The 14,291-nt window shown below is 54.7% G+C and overlaps 1 protein-coding gene across 5 annotated transcripts in view; it reads right to left on the reverse strand.

The window, feature by feature from the left end:
* Positions 1 to 398: 398 nt before the first annotated feature.
* The window catches only part of Klhl29 (kelch like family member 29), a 287,642-nt gene continuing 273,749 nt past the window's right edge, over positions 399 to 14,291 (reverse strand). For 3 of the 5 annotated variants that reach the window (XM_048353356.1, XM_048353360.1, XM_048353355.1), the window contains exons 9-14: positions 12,476 to 12,674; positions 12,131 to 12,313; positions 11,740 to 11,920; positions 5,248 to 5,441; positions 4,758 to 4,902; positions 1,362 to 2,726 (exon numbers count right to left, since the gene is read on the reverse strand). In XM_048353356.1, the coding sequence (XP_048209313.1) occupies positions 2,543 to 2,726; positions 4,758 to 4,902; positions 5,248 to 5,441; positions 11,740 to 11,920; positions 12,131 to 12,313; positions 12,476 to 12,674 (1,086 nt within the window). In that variant the 3' untranslated portion in view covers positions 1,362 to 2,542. Of the gene's footprint in view, positions 682 to 1,361; positions 2,727 to 4,757; positions 4,903 to 5,247; positions 5,442 to 11,739; positions 11,921 to 12,130; positions 12,314 to 12,475; positions 12,675 to 14,291 lie in introns of those variants that run through there. The other 2 variants (XM_048353357.1, XM_048353358.1) reach the window with 2 other exon arrangements.

Consider the following 14,291-nt stretch of genomic DNA (forward strand, 5'->3'; position numbering starts at 1 on the left):
CGGACCTCCTGGGCTTAGCCTCCCGGGACTGGGGACGTCAGGGAAGCCGGGCTGGCTGGATCTTAGTGTGGAACCACAGGCCGAGCTTTCTGGAGGAAGAATGTTGTGGCCGGTGGCCACCACACCCAGTCTTTTTCTGTTGGGATGGGATCTTGTAAACACTTTCTGCCCCGGCTGTTCTTCAACGATGACCCTCCCAAGGAGCCAGGCTACAGGTAGTGAGCCACGGCTGCTCAGCCGAGTCCTGTCTTTTCTGATGAGCAACTTGGCATCGAATTCTGCACAAGAGAACCCAGACCTTTGAGGTCCAAGAGGAGAGGCAGCCCTGCCCTGGGGCTTGGGTCACCGTGGCAAGAGAGGATGGCACACAAGACATGACACTGGCTTCCGAGTCTAGATCTATAAATATATTTATTATAATATAACAAGAACTTAACAATAAACATATACTATGTACAATACCATTACAGAGAACCCTGTTTTATATCATTCACAGAAATAGCCAGTTTTGCTCCAGTGTGATAGGGTGAGGAGAGAAACGGAATTTCAGTGCCATCCGCGTGGAGTCTTGTTGGCCACTAGCACCTCCCTTGGAGGCAGACACACACCACCATGCTCACATTCGCCCTGCCCCAGGCAGTTAGAAATTTGTGCTCCAGTCCTTGGGTTCACACTTGCACCCTGTTTGACATAAATACTTTAAATGACATACAATGTATGTAGTTTTGTGCTTATTACTTTTCTTTTTTTTAAATAATAAATAATATTATTAAAAACTGCATAACGAAGCTCAGTATCTTGTCCAAGTGGGAGCCACACTTGTAGTGTCAGAAGTTGATGCCCGAGATTAGCATAGGAATTTTTTTTTGTGTGTGTGTGTCATCAGATACTGAAAGATGGAAAAGCATGTCCTGCCTCTGACTCCTTGAGAAATGGTTCTTAACATGGAGTGATGACGAGCTAGCTGACTTCCCAGATAGTGAGTGTGGATTTGGTTCCAACTCCAACTACACAGCGCAGAGGTGGCGGCCTTCTTCCTGCTCTTGGAATGGAAACTGATGCCCGGGTGAGGTTTGAGGGTCTAAGGACTAGTGGGAAGGCTTTTCGCTTTGGAGCCTTGGCGGGACCTCCCTTCTGACTCCCCTTTGCTCGTGGTCGTGTGTGACGAGGTGAGGCAATTCTGCTCGTCAGGCCTTGGCTGTCATGGCTCATGTAAGAAGGCTGCCCCTGTCCCAAGAGCTCTTGTGGTAGGTGCCTTAATATATAGCTATAAATATCAAAAATAGTCTCCTGTGCTTTGTAGACTTTTTTTTTCCTCCCTCCCTCACTCCCTCCCTCCCTGGGTCCCTTCCTCCCGCTCCCTGGCCTGGGTCCTCAGCTTTACCTCACGGAGGGAGCTGAGCTGGGGTCTTTTTAGGAATAGACCCTTCTTCCTCTGACAATGCCTCCAACAAGGCACAGTCTTTACGGGGCTGTCTGGGAGTGACTTTTTGTTTTGTTTTGTTTTTTTCCAAAAATAAAGTTGAGGGCATGGCCCACCCCAGGAGAGATCCTCTATTCTGCACATAGAAAAAATGAGAGAGCCAATGTCCCCCCCACCTCCGGGCTCTGGTACTACCCACGAAGAACTACGGGGATTCCCCACAACATCGTCCCTGCATGGCCTCCTCTCTGTACTTAAAAATAGCCTTTTGTTTATCAAGAAAATGCCTTGGAAAAATCTAAAGAATTCATATTGGATAAGAGAAAGCTAGCACAACCACCCTTGTCCTTCTCCGGAAAAATTTAAAAAAAACAACAACAACAACAACAAAAAACCCACAACAAAACAAATGGTAGAAAACCCCATGAAGGCCAGATGGCTTCCCCCCAGCGGTCCCTGCGGCCTATCCCCCCCCCCAGCCCTGTGCATAGGCAGCTGGACCTCCCTCCATCCTGGCTGTGTAGCATCCGAAACCAGTGCTACACAGTCCCGTCCCTCGTTTTCTCTCAGCCACTCGAAAGTATAGCTTGGTTAAAAAAAAAAAAAACAAAAACCCAACAACAAGAAAAGTAGGAATCAAAGTGGTAAGGACACTTTGATCTTCTTCCCCCAAAAGCCTGATACCCGGTATTATCAGAGGCTAACTGATCTGTGGTGGGTTAGGACTCAAGCTTGCTCTGCAGGAAGGGAAAAACAGCTTCTCTCTCTCCCAGTTGAAAATAAAAATCTATGTGAAATATTGCACCGGGTAGAGTGAGCGAATGCCTGGGTTTCAAGCAAGCGCCTCTGCAGCGGCCAGCGAGCCCTGGCTGGGCACGGTCCCACGCTCCTGCTGCCCAGAACGCCATGCCCGGGTCACCCAAAGGCGAGGATGGTTTTGTTTTGTTTTTTTTTTTCCTACATTCACATGTAGAGAATATTCAAAATGTTTAGCGCAGTGAGTTCCTGGATTGTGTTTTGTGGGCCTCTTACTGGTGTTGTTGAAAGAAATTATCATTGTGTATAGCATTTGCCTCACCGGACTTTCTCCACAGTCTTGTCGTGGGCTTTCTGCTGCTGTCAGCCGCTTTGAATGTATTTCTTTATCACCACGCAGCCGTGTCTGAACACAGGGCAGGGCATGTGGGGGAGCAGGGCCCACGTGTTCGTGGCGGGCTCGTAGGCCTCCATGTTGCCCAGGGCAGGCCCCTCGCTGCTCACGATGCCTCCCGTTGCATAAATCTTGCCGTCCAGCACCACGGCACTGCCGGAGGGAAAGGGGACAGGCGGCTTAGACCTGGAGCAAGAGCCCCAGACGGCGGCCGTCGGGAGCCTCCCCTCTTCCCGGCCCTCGGCTCCCCCTCCGAATCCTTACTCGACATCTTTTTATGTTGTCTCTACAGAGTCTTCTCGTTGGGGACACGACTCAAGCGTGCCAGGACCTGGTTTAACTCACCATCGGTCCACGGTTCAGGGCTCAACCATTCTGCTCTGCCTCACACGTGTGCTTTAGACCCACTGTCTGCCCGCGACGGCAAGGGCCAGGCGGGGTGACCAACGGCTGCGCCCAGACCCCTTCCCTGGGAGACAGACCTTCACTGGCTTGGTCCTGTCCTCCTGACCAGCGAGTCCCATCGTCACAGCCCGCATCTCGTCCTCCCGGCTCCTTCTCCCTCAGCCTAGTTTCAGCCCCTTTACACTAAGGTCCAGATCCTTGTTTCTGGCCTCACTTCTCTTTCATTCTCCTTAGAGGTGATGGCTTCTTGGCTATCCCCTGATAGCTTGCTCTTTTGCCCGTCCTTCCTTCCTTCCCTTCTCCCCTCCCTTCCTCCCTCCTCCCTCCCTCCCTCCCTCCCTCCCTCCCTCCCTCCCTCTCCTTCCTTCCTTCCTTCCTTCCTTCCTTCCTTCCTTCCTTCCTTCCTTCCTTCCTTCCTTCCTTCCTTCCTTCCTTCCTTCCTTCTTTCCTTTCGCTTTGCTTTTGCTAGCATTATGGTTTGAACCCAAAGCTTCACACTTGCTAGTCAGGTATCACGCCCCTTCAGCCATGCCCTTGGCTGTTTCGTGCTTTCGTTATGTCTCGGGTCCGATCTCATGTTTTTGACTGGGGCTGGCCTCAGAGTGTGAGCCTCCTGTCTACAGCCTCCTACACAGCTGAGGCACAGCTGCCTGCCAGCACACCTGCTTATTCTTGGAGGTGGAGGTCTCGCCAATCTTCTGTCTGGGTTAGTCTCAGACCCAGATCGTCCGAATCCCTGCCTCTTGGCTAACTGTGGGGCTATGAGGGAGTCGCTGTGTCTGAGAGACGACATAGCTTCTGGAGGCTTCCCGCTTTCTGAACTGCCTCCATGTCACGGCACATGCGTGTGGACTCAGCGTGCTCTGCGGCTTCTAGCCTGCTTTCCAGCTCCATGCCCCAGGTCTCTCCCTTGAAGGCCGACCTCTCCCCACTCCTCTTGCCTACATCTCCCCTGGCATTCGGTCTCAGACGAGGTGGGCCCTGATAGTGGGCTCCATAATCCGGCTGTGTTTATCAGTGACGGCGACTGCTCTGCACACGGCTCCCTTCCGAGGCCATGACACAGAGGACAGCTCAGGAGCTGCAGAGCTGCAACGCCAGCAGCGCAGTTCTCTGGCCCAATGGCTGTTTCACACATAGAACTTTCCCACGCCTGCAGTAGCGCTGTATCCTTTCTAGCCATGCTACACGGACACTAGGTACTCAATCAGCGCTTCACACTATTCACTCCCTGAAGACTGCGTACTTCCGCCTTTGCACAGGTTATCTTCAGGGAGAATCAGCTGTGGCCAGCTGGAAATGGGGCGACTGAGGCCTGGGAGGGTAAGGTCTTGCCTCTCCCTTTTGGAGTCCAAGCTGTGCCCTGGGTTCCCCCCTCTCCTGCGGAAAGGCAGGACCCTGTGTGTTCTTCCCCATCGGATTTAGAGGCTGCAGAGATTGGCTGTGTCCTGTGTCCCTCACCCGATCTAGTCCCTAAGGGTCACAGGCATGACCCTGAGCAGCCACCTGTCCCCGGAAGACACCCTGGGAGAGAGCTGGCCTCCCTTCTCATAGAGAGGAAGAGGGCCTTGATGTATCTCCCAGTGTGAGATGGGATCACTGGGGTTACAGGGCTGAGCTCTCGGGGGCAACGGCTACCATAGCTACCCTTGGGAGCCCCCTGCTCTGCTCTGGTCCTTACTTCCATGAAGGGAAGGGCCGCTGCTCTTGTCTGGACATTGCTTTGGCCCTGGGACAGTTGGAAGCCCTTGTGATCCCGCCCCGGGAGACCTGCCTTACCTGCAGAACTGGCGAGAGTGGTTCATGTTGGGGCCTGCCTTGATGTTGCCTTTGTCTGGGTCATAGATGGTGGTAGCCCTGGCGTAAGCCCCACCCAGGATGAACACGAAGCCATTCAGGGTGACTGCAGGCGCATACTTGTTGTCTGTGAGGACAGCAGGGCCGGCAGGTCAAAGTGCGTGGTCTCAGCCTTCCCTCTCTTTTCTTTCCAGGCAGATCACCCCTCCCGGCTCCCAGCATGTCACCCACTGACTTGAGGGCAGGCCTGGTGGGGGGGCCCAGGACACCTGGGACCTTGACTGGCTTGCCCTTCTCCAGGTGCTACCACCTCTGGCTGCACCTGGGCTCTGGGGGTACCCTCTCACTGCCCCCCAGATGCGGGTGCACAGAGTCACGGGGCTCAGCGTGACTCAGCCTGAGCTGCAGGGGATGAGCCAGTCAGTGGGGGAGGGAAGCACACAGGTCTCGGCCCGAGACCCCCGGTCCTCACCTATCATCGGGGACTCGATGAAGCTCCACGTGTTGGTCTGAGGCACGTAGGACTGGAGGACGCCCGCGGCCCGGCCGGCCTCGTTCACCCCGCCGAACACATAGATCTTGCCACCACACACGGTGGCCGCCGCCGAGTGCACGGCTTTGGGCAGAGGGGCCACTGCTTCCCATTGGTTCGTGATGGTGTCATACCTGTGGAGAGAGGGGGCCTTGTGCAGGAAAAGGACAGGGACACAGCCATGGCCACGGCCTCAGGCGGCAGCCCTTGGGGAAGCACAGATTCTGCTTCCTCTCCGACATACAGGAGCCCACAGTGGAGGGGAGTCCACAGTGGAGGGGAGCCCACAGTGGAGGGCACAGAATGAGTCCCTCTAGGCTTCCTAGGGTTGCTACGTATGCTCTCATCACTGGAACCTCAGATCCCGCCTTTCTACGCACGAGGTGCCCTTCCCTGGGCCCACTGGCCCTCCATGCAGCTCAGGCCTGCCCTTCTCTGTGGTACTCTTGCACAGAGTGTCCCAGGCTGTGGGCTGGGAACTGGAGAACTGGGAGACGCCAGTGCCATTCCTGCCTTTGGGGAACTGAAGTCCAGTGGGGAAGACAAAGCACCAGAACTGATGGCAACGCAGGACCGGCGAGTGATGGGGTGGCGAGAGAGGGGGGTCACTAGTGCACAGTGGGGGGGGGGCGAGATGTCTTGGGGGGTGGGACTAAAGGGGGAACGGGCTATCCCAGCTGAGCTCAGGTGAAGGGACAGGACACCCTTGGAGTAGTCTGGAACGGCTGGAGGTCCGGTGGATTAGAAGGCCATGCCTGCAGAGGTCAGGAATCCAGCTCTGTGTACAGCACAGTGGCAGAGCCCAGAATACTTCCGCAGAGTGGGAACGGGAGCAAAGCGGACCCAGGAGAGGCCACTATGGCTGTAGCGTGCAGAGGGGCTTCAGTGAGGAGGCTAGAAGCAGGGTGACTAGACAAGTCTGCTGCAGGAAGCTTGGAGGGAGTGGCATGTGGCTTGACAATGGATGAGCAGAGCAGGAGGAAGCGGGATCGGGAGAGGGATGGGTCACTCTTGGAAGGCCAGAGCTGCCTGTGGTGACGCAAGGTCTTCTGCCTTTGGAGACTGGCTGGCGGCGGCTCTGCTGGAGGGCCAGGGATTGCAGGCTAGGGCATGGGGAGAAAGGTGATTCCAGTTTTTTTTTTTTTTTCTCCAATGTTGGTGGGGGACAGGTTAGGGGAGAGCCGTGGGAAGGCAGGTGTATGGCACATTGAGCTTTAGAGTCACTGGCATGAAGATGGAAAGGAGCCAAGGAGTGAACCATGGTCAAAGAGCACGGGTGGCCTGAGGCTGAGGACATGTTCTGAGGGAGCACTGGCTGGGAGACTTGGGGGCAGCCGGGGGCCAAACAGCAGCCGCCATGCTGCAGAAGGCAGAGGACTTCCTGTGGAGAGGTTAGGGCGAGAGGGCGCCACGCCTCTAAGAGCCCATGGTGTTTTCTGTGGCGAGAGGCACTCTAGAAGACCAGGGTGCGAAGAAGCCATTGTGTGTGCTGACCCAAGCGGAGGCTCCACATGGAGGCGGAAAGCGTGGGCATACGTTTTACTTGGAAGGAACCGGACAGAGGCAGAGAAGGTAGCCCCCAGAAAGGGAAATGAAGGTAAAGGGAGTTTTGTCAGGTGACTGGAGATCAACGTTGATCAGTCCTCTGAGGGGGAAAAAAAAAAGTCGTACAGTGTAGCATCTGCTGATTCCTGTGGGGCAAATCCTCCCACCAGTCAGACTTCAAGCTGGCAGCTGGAAGAGGCAGTGGGGAGCCAGCTGTGGCCCCCACTCTCTAGGCTTGCAAGAGCAGAGGGGGGAAAACGTGGTAGACAATTGGGAAGTCATGACTGGTGAGTGTGGATCACCTATGTTTTCAGTACATCATTGTACATGTATGTAATTTAATTTTTAAGCTAGTTGTCAACTGGCTTGCTGAGTCTCAAATGTTTGGGTTATTTTTTGCCAGTCCTGAGGCTTGAACTCAGGGCCTGAGCACTGTCCCTGGCTTCTTTTCGCTCAAGGCTAGCACTCTGCCACTTGAGCCACACAGCGCCACTTTCGGCTTTTTTTCTGTTTATGTGGTGCTGAGGAATCGAACCCAGGGCTTCATGCATGCAAGGCAAGCACTCTACTGCTAGGCCACATTCCCAGCCCCGTTCCAAATGTTTTAACAAGTGGCGGTCACAAGTTAGTTTGAGACAACATCAGCATACCACAGGGTTTGTTTTATTTTGGGGTGTGTGTGTGTGTGTGTGTGTGTGTGTGTGTGTGTGTGTGCGTGCGTGTGTGTGTGTGTGTGAGAGAGAGAGAGAGAGGCTTAATTGTGTTTCCATTCTGCAGATGGGAAGAAGCCCAACTAGATAAGGAAAAACTAAACATGCAGTTGGCCCTCCATATTGATGCATTTCACATCCATGGATTCAACCAACTGCAGATACAAAATATTTGGGAAGAAATGCATCTGTACTGAACACCTGTTTTTGTCTTATTATAATTTCCCAAACAATGCAGTGTGGCAGTTACTAAACACATTAGGCTTTGTAGGTAATGATGAGATGTTTTAAAGCATACTACAAGGTGTGGTATGCATGGATTATATGTAAATATCTGACACCAATTTGGGGATCTGCAGGGTTCTGGAACCAAGCTCTATGGAGAAAGGGAGAGAGAGAGAGAGAGAGAGAGAGAGAGAGAGAGAGAGAGAGAGAGAGAGAGAGAGAGAGAGAGAGAGAGAGAGAAATGTCTGCCTGGGAAATTTGAGAGCAGTCTAGGAAACATAGTGAGACCTTGTCTCAACAACAAATGGGACTGCTGATGATAGAAGGCTTTTGGGAGAAAGAACAGACTCAAATTGAGTCCAGGGCGAGCAGGGGAGTGGAGTGCATTTGGGCAGGAGAGAAGTCAGGGATGGCAGAAATGCTGCGACATTCGTTTCTAGTGAGCAGGGAGACAGGCAAGTTACGGGCTGATGGCCCCATTTTTTTCTGGGAAGGAGAGAGAATTGGCGAACGTGGTGGGAGCCTGGGGGTGGGGTGGGGGCAGCTCTGAGGACCCCGAGGGGAAGAAGAGAAACACCTGCTCTTGAGAGTGGGGACAATGGCTGACAAGGCAACCCCAAAAGCCTTCCTTGCAGCATCTGAGGTAGGTAGAGGCACTGCAGAGGCAGAACGCACGAGGATGGGGTTTTCCTATCAGCTCCGGGGCAGCACGAAGGCAGGGAGTCCAGCGGAACGGATCTGTTGGGCGTGTACTGCAGGACAAAGCAGCCATGTGAGAGAAGTGACGGAAGCGGAGCTCCAGACAAGACAGGGGAACCGGGACCGGAAGTCGCTGTTGGAAGAGCAAGGCGGATGCTTGAGGTCTTTTGCTGGGTGGGCACCGCCTTCATGCAGTCCTCAGCATCTTCGCCCAGCGTTCTTTGGGGCTGGCTGCCCCACCCTGCTCTTGCTGTCCCAGTAATTACTTGGAACCTTCCAGCAGGGCCTAGCCGTAGCTTCCCTCACTGTTCACTGCTCAGCAAGTGGCTGGACCCAAGGCGGGATTCGAGGTGGCTCACGGAGTCTCCAGAGGTGTTATTTATTTATTTATTTATTTTGCCAGTCCTGGGCTTGGACTCAGGGCCTGAGCACTGTCCCTGGCTTCTTTTTGCTCAAGGCTAGCACTCTGCCACTTGAGCCACAGCGCCCCTTCTGGCCATTTTCTATATATGTGGTGCTGGGGAATCGAACTCTGGGCTTCATGTATATGAGGCAAGCACTCTTGCCACTAGGCCATATTCCCAGCCCCCTGCAGAGGTGTTTTTCTCCCCAGTAGACTGTCTTGGGAAGCACACGGCTCCCCTATTTCCCCTGTGGGCCAGTGGACGGGAGCCCTAAGCGGGTCAGCGCTCAGCTCCCTAGGAAGTGGGTCGGATGTGGCCTGTCCCTTCCCTCTGTGTGTGGGGAGGGGACAGCCGGGTGACTTCCTGTTCTGGCGGTGGATGCGAGAAGAGGCCTTGGGGCGGCCGGGCTGATGCCGCTGGGTCCCGGGTGTGTGATACGTGGCTGGTGTGCAATGGAGCAAGTGTCGTTTTGGACAGTGTCAGAAGTTCAGATATGTTTTTTAAGCCACTCTGGCAGAGATCCAAAGAGCTCCTGCCGAAGGAGCTGGAGACAGAGGAAGATTATGTGGCTGTTAGTCCTCAGTCTTTCGGTATAATGGCACATTCCGCCAAACACAAATTTCCTGAGAGCTTGTTATTCCAGGTGGCTGATTGCCAAGCCACGAGCCCTCCCGTCAGCTCAATCTGTCAGCTTCCTGCTTGAGAAGGATATGCTAATGACATGCAAATGACCTGCCGAGAGAGGCGCTCCACTATCATTTATCCAGTAAGCACAGCTACAGCAATATATTTCTATAAAATATTAGACCCAGTTATTTATGTAATGATATAATACAGGTTTGTCTATGGCACTGTTGTTTTAATCTATAATTATATAATCTTGCTCTATTCCTGTAATACAGTAATGTAATATAATTATAAGGCACCATATATCTCATTCATTATCAATATAATAGCAATTTGTACCATTAGTACTTCCTGAGGAACGAAGCGCCCTCCTGTCTGTCCCCATTACCCTGACCTTCCTGTCATCCTGCATTCTCTTCCTTGCTACCATTTGGCCCTGAAACTGACTTACCCAAAGGGGACTGCTTTGGGGGAGGCAATGGCGTTCCCTCTACTGGATCCTTAAGCCTCCCTTGTATGGACATCTAGTACAGCTGACAGATAGATCCTCCTGGGCCCCCTCCGTGCTCCCTGTGGCCCTAGATGGCTCCTCCATCCACCGGGACTTTCACGGTGGTCTCACTCACATGGTACCTAGCTGACATTTCCCCTGGGAAAGATGGTACGGACAACCCCCAGGTCTGACAGCAGCTTCTCTGGGGTCGGAGTGAAGCAAATCTTGTCCCTACCTCTTAGTATATGTGATCCTCGAACAATTCCCTGTATTTATCAACAAGTATAACTTTGCAAAAAAAAAAAAAAACACACACACCAAGAAAAAAACGAGTCATCAGCATCTTAGGAGATTAAAAATAGCTGACAAAAAGCAAGGCAGGGTGACAGATCCAACTCCTACACAGAAAGTGTCTCCTTTCTCATGTGTTCATTATGGGGTGACAAACGACTGGAAGCTGATGCTTCTGGAAGGCTTGAGGCACCCAGTGGCCATGCTGTAGGTCAAACCAAAGGCTCCCCCCCCCCCCCGCCCCGTGTCAGGGTTGGTCCTGGTCCAACAGGAGGATTCACATCCTTGTAATCACAGAGGGATTCCCCATTATCTTCAAATCAATATGACAATTAAATGTTGTTACTGAGCCATCTCTGGGCTCCACTTGGGGGAGTTAAAAGCCCACAGTGAACATCCAGAGCCTGTCTCACTCTGAAACCATTGTGGCTGTAACATTTGTCAAGTGTCCAATTAGCCACTGTGGGGCAAAAAAAAGAAAGGAAAAAAATACAATTGAGGAATATGTGTGACTCCACATGTGAAAGCAGTCACGTGGGAGGGGACAAGGCAATGGCCAGGGAGGATGGAGGCCTGGGGAAAAGAGCTCTGGTGATCTGAAGGGTGACCCCTTAGATGTCACACGGGGCCAGGGCCGGCTTCCTTGTCACCCTCTAGGGCGTTCATTTCTCCCAACAGCCTCCCGGTTCCTCTGCTAACTCATCATCTCCCCCTGCTGTCCTGGGTATCTTCCCACGACATCTCCTGACCCCACCGTAACACCCTTTCTGCCTCTGAGGAGGGGAACTTCGCATGACCCCCAGAGACATGACTACACATCCGGCCTCTGGCCCAGGACCTGCACCCGCCCCTGCACCACGGCCTCCGGGAGAAAGCTCTCCAGGGACTTTGAGTAGAGGGCAGGCTAACTTAGGAATCTGGAGCTTAGTTTCTGGAGAGTTCTGGAGGGCTGGTGAGACCGTGTCCCCAAATGGCTCATGTGGTGCGTGGTGCCTCTTTCCAATGATCCCCCAAGGTTCCCTGGGGTGTGAGGCACGGGGGAGGAGGGCGGCTCCTGGGGTGCAAGCCCTGCTTGGCAGGACAAGGAGGCGCGGCTAGTGGCACGGCCCATAGCTGGGCCATGGGGTTCCAGCCTTGCTCCTGAAGTCTAGCAAGCCTCAGGGATGGCACCTGCAGACCAGTGTGCCACCCAGCCACCTGCCTAGCCTAGCCACGCTCGCCCTACATCCCAGGCAAGGGACCATGGGCCTCCATCGTGTGTGACACCTAGGTGCCCCCTCCAGTGACGGGGCACAGCTCACGTTCCCCGGCCCCTGCCCGGGACTGTGTACTGAGGAGCCCCTTACGGCCCTGCCCACAGGGCCTGGAACACTGGCAATGGGACTTTAGCCTTCCGTGAATGTGAGAGGATGCCCGCGGGGGAGCGTGGCCTCCTTACCTCTCCACGTGGTCCACGTTGCCTGACACCCCCAGCCCCCCGAGGGTGTAAATCTTCCCGTCGTAGACCAGGCTGTTGTGTCTGCAGCGCGGGACGGTCATTCTGGAGACCAGGTTCCAGTTATCGAGCAGAGACATGTAGCACCAGACATCAGCCAGCGTCACCCCTGATTCCATGCCACCTGTGGGCAGTATGGGGGGGTACAGAGAGCAGGCAGGGGCTGAGGAAGGGTGCGCTGTCGGCTGGCCCAGTCCCGACGGTGGAAGGAGGAGGCTCGGCCTGCAAAGGGGCCTCGGCCTCCCTCGGCTCTGCCACGTGGGCAGAAGGCCCGTGGGGAAGCCCACCCCAGCCCCCTGCCCCAGCCCCCCGCCCCAGCCCCGAGAGGCCTCACCTGAGAGGTAGATGTTGTCCCCGGCACTCACTACACTGAAGAACTCGCGGTCGTAGAAAGGCAGCGAGGCCAAGGGGTACCACTTGTTGTTCTGCGGGTTCCAGCAAGTGACAGCCACCAGCGAGCGCTGGGTCATCCCCACCATCTGACGGCCCCCAACCAAAACGATGACCTCAGCCACACCTGTGGGGACATGGATGGGCACCCTTGGGACACGCCCTCCCACTGTCAGCCTCGGCCTGGGTTCTCTCTGGGGGACTCCCCAGTGCTGGCCTTGCCCCAATGGCACCCGCAGGAGGGTGTGTGCGTGTGTAGGGGGGGGGGGTTACGCACAGCCCTGGGTACCTGCTGAGAGGCGGGGCCGGGTTCGGGGTGTCTGCATCTCCTGACGAGCATGGGGCAGCATGTGGTAGCGTTTGGCCTCGTTGACCAGGTCCCGACATGCTTCTGATGACTTGATGAGCTCCTCGTTGTCCACCACGTTGAGCAGGTAGCTGGGGTGGATGAAGGGGAGGCGGACGACGGCCAGGAGCTCGGCTGCGTACTGCAGGGTGAAGCGGACACGGCCCTGCTCAGGCTCCGGGGAGGGAGGCTATGCAACTCTCTCGAGTTGTGTAGAGAAGGGGGAGGTGCGGGGCTGTCCCAGGGCAGAAGATTCAGGTCTGTGCGTGGCTTACAGGTGTACTCTTCCCAACCCAGCCTGGACAGAGGTGGGAAGGGCACTGAGGAGGCCTGATGGCTGTAGCTGCTCCATGGCGGCCCGTCCATTCATTCCGTCAGCACCTCAATTCTGCACTCCACCACATACCAGATTGCCAGGGGTAGGAAGGAGGCTATGGCTTTAGGATGAGGTGTGAGAGTGCGAGAGACTTCAGAACAGGTGAGACGACCCGGAAGGACTTAAAAACACTGGTGACTGTGGCAGCCTGTGTGACCCCCAACACCACAGCTCCTTAGCGGTGTCTCCTCCTCATCTCACACTGGCTCCTGGCTCCCCTCACCCTAGGCCGGAGGCTTTTCACGGACTGACGGATACTCCCTGCTGCCTGGCAAACTGCTCATCACCCAGCGAATAATTGGCGATTGTGTGTGCCACACATTAAGCTTGTTGCTGAGGTCACAGGAGGTGGCGGGAGCACTTCCTTGATCTCCAGGCGCCCACAGTTTGATGGGGGGAGGCAAGAGCAGGAGTCTAGGTAGAGCTGTAGGCCGTGCAGCAGTGAGAGACGGCAGAAAGCCAGCGACATCAGAACTAGCTGAGCTCAAGAGCTCTGCTGGGCAGAAGCCGGGGGAAGGACACATTCAAAGCAGCCCAACGCAGAGCAAGGGGACGGGGAACTGGAGGAATTGCATGGGGTTTATTTGTGTTGGATGCAAAGGTTTTTTTGGTTGAGTGGGAGGAATTAGCCAGCAAGGAGCCGCGAGCCTGGGGACATTCACACGAACAGGCTGGCTGACCTCCTCCTCGCGGGCCACGGACGTGTGTGGCTGCTCCTGCGAGTTGAGGTGAGAAATAATGGAAGGTTTTAAACTGTGTTGGTGTGAGCCCATTTGCTGCAGAGACAGCACTCAGGCCGAAGGGTGGAAAATGGATCCAGAGGGAGCAAGGTGGGTGATGGAGACACCACTGAAGAGATGCTGGCTGGGATCCAGGTGAGACTGGGGTGTGAAGAGGGACAGAAGGCCATGAACTCATCTAAGAAGGAGGAAGGAAGCAGAGATGAGCCAGGGGTAGCCAGCAAAAGGACCCATGATCTGTCTTGCTCAGTGGGCAAGACTCAGGTGATGGATGTGGGAAACGGTGTGGGCCTTGGGCCTGATGAATTCGATGGGCTTGGTTGGGAACACCCTGCTAGAAATTTCCAGTAGGTGACCAAGGACAGAGATTTGCAGCCCAGGAAAGAGACGTGGGTTGGGGCATAGATTGTGGAGTTGTAGTGAATTGTGGCAGTCTGTCATTAGCTGCCAATCTAATTGTTTTCCTCTGGAAAAAAAAAAAAAACAAAAAAACTTGCCTCTTTCCAACTCCATCAAGTCTAAGGACATTTTCCCTGCTCAGTGAGGAGCTGGTAGCTGGGTCACGTGGGGAGACATCTCTGTACCCTGTATGGCCCAATACCACCCATCTTAGCTCCCATCCCATCCATCCCTCCCAGCCTTG

Source organism: Perognathus longimembris, chromosome 8, assembly GCF_023159225.1.
Source record: "Perognathus longimembris pacificus isolate PPM17 chromosome 8, ASM2315922v1, whole genome shotgun sequence".
NCBI lineage: Eukaryota > Metazoa > Chordata > Mammalia > Rodentia > Heteromyidae > Perognathus > Perognathus longimembris.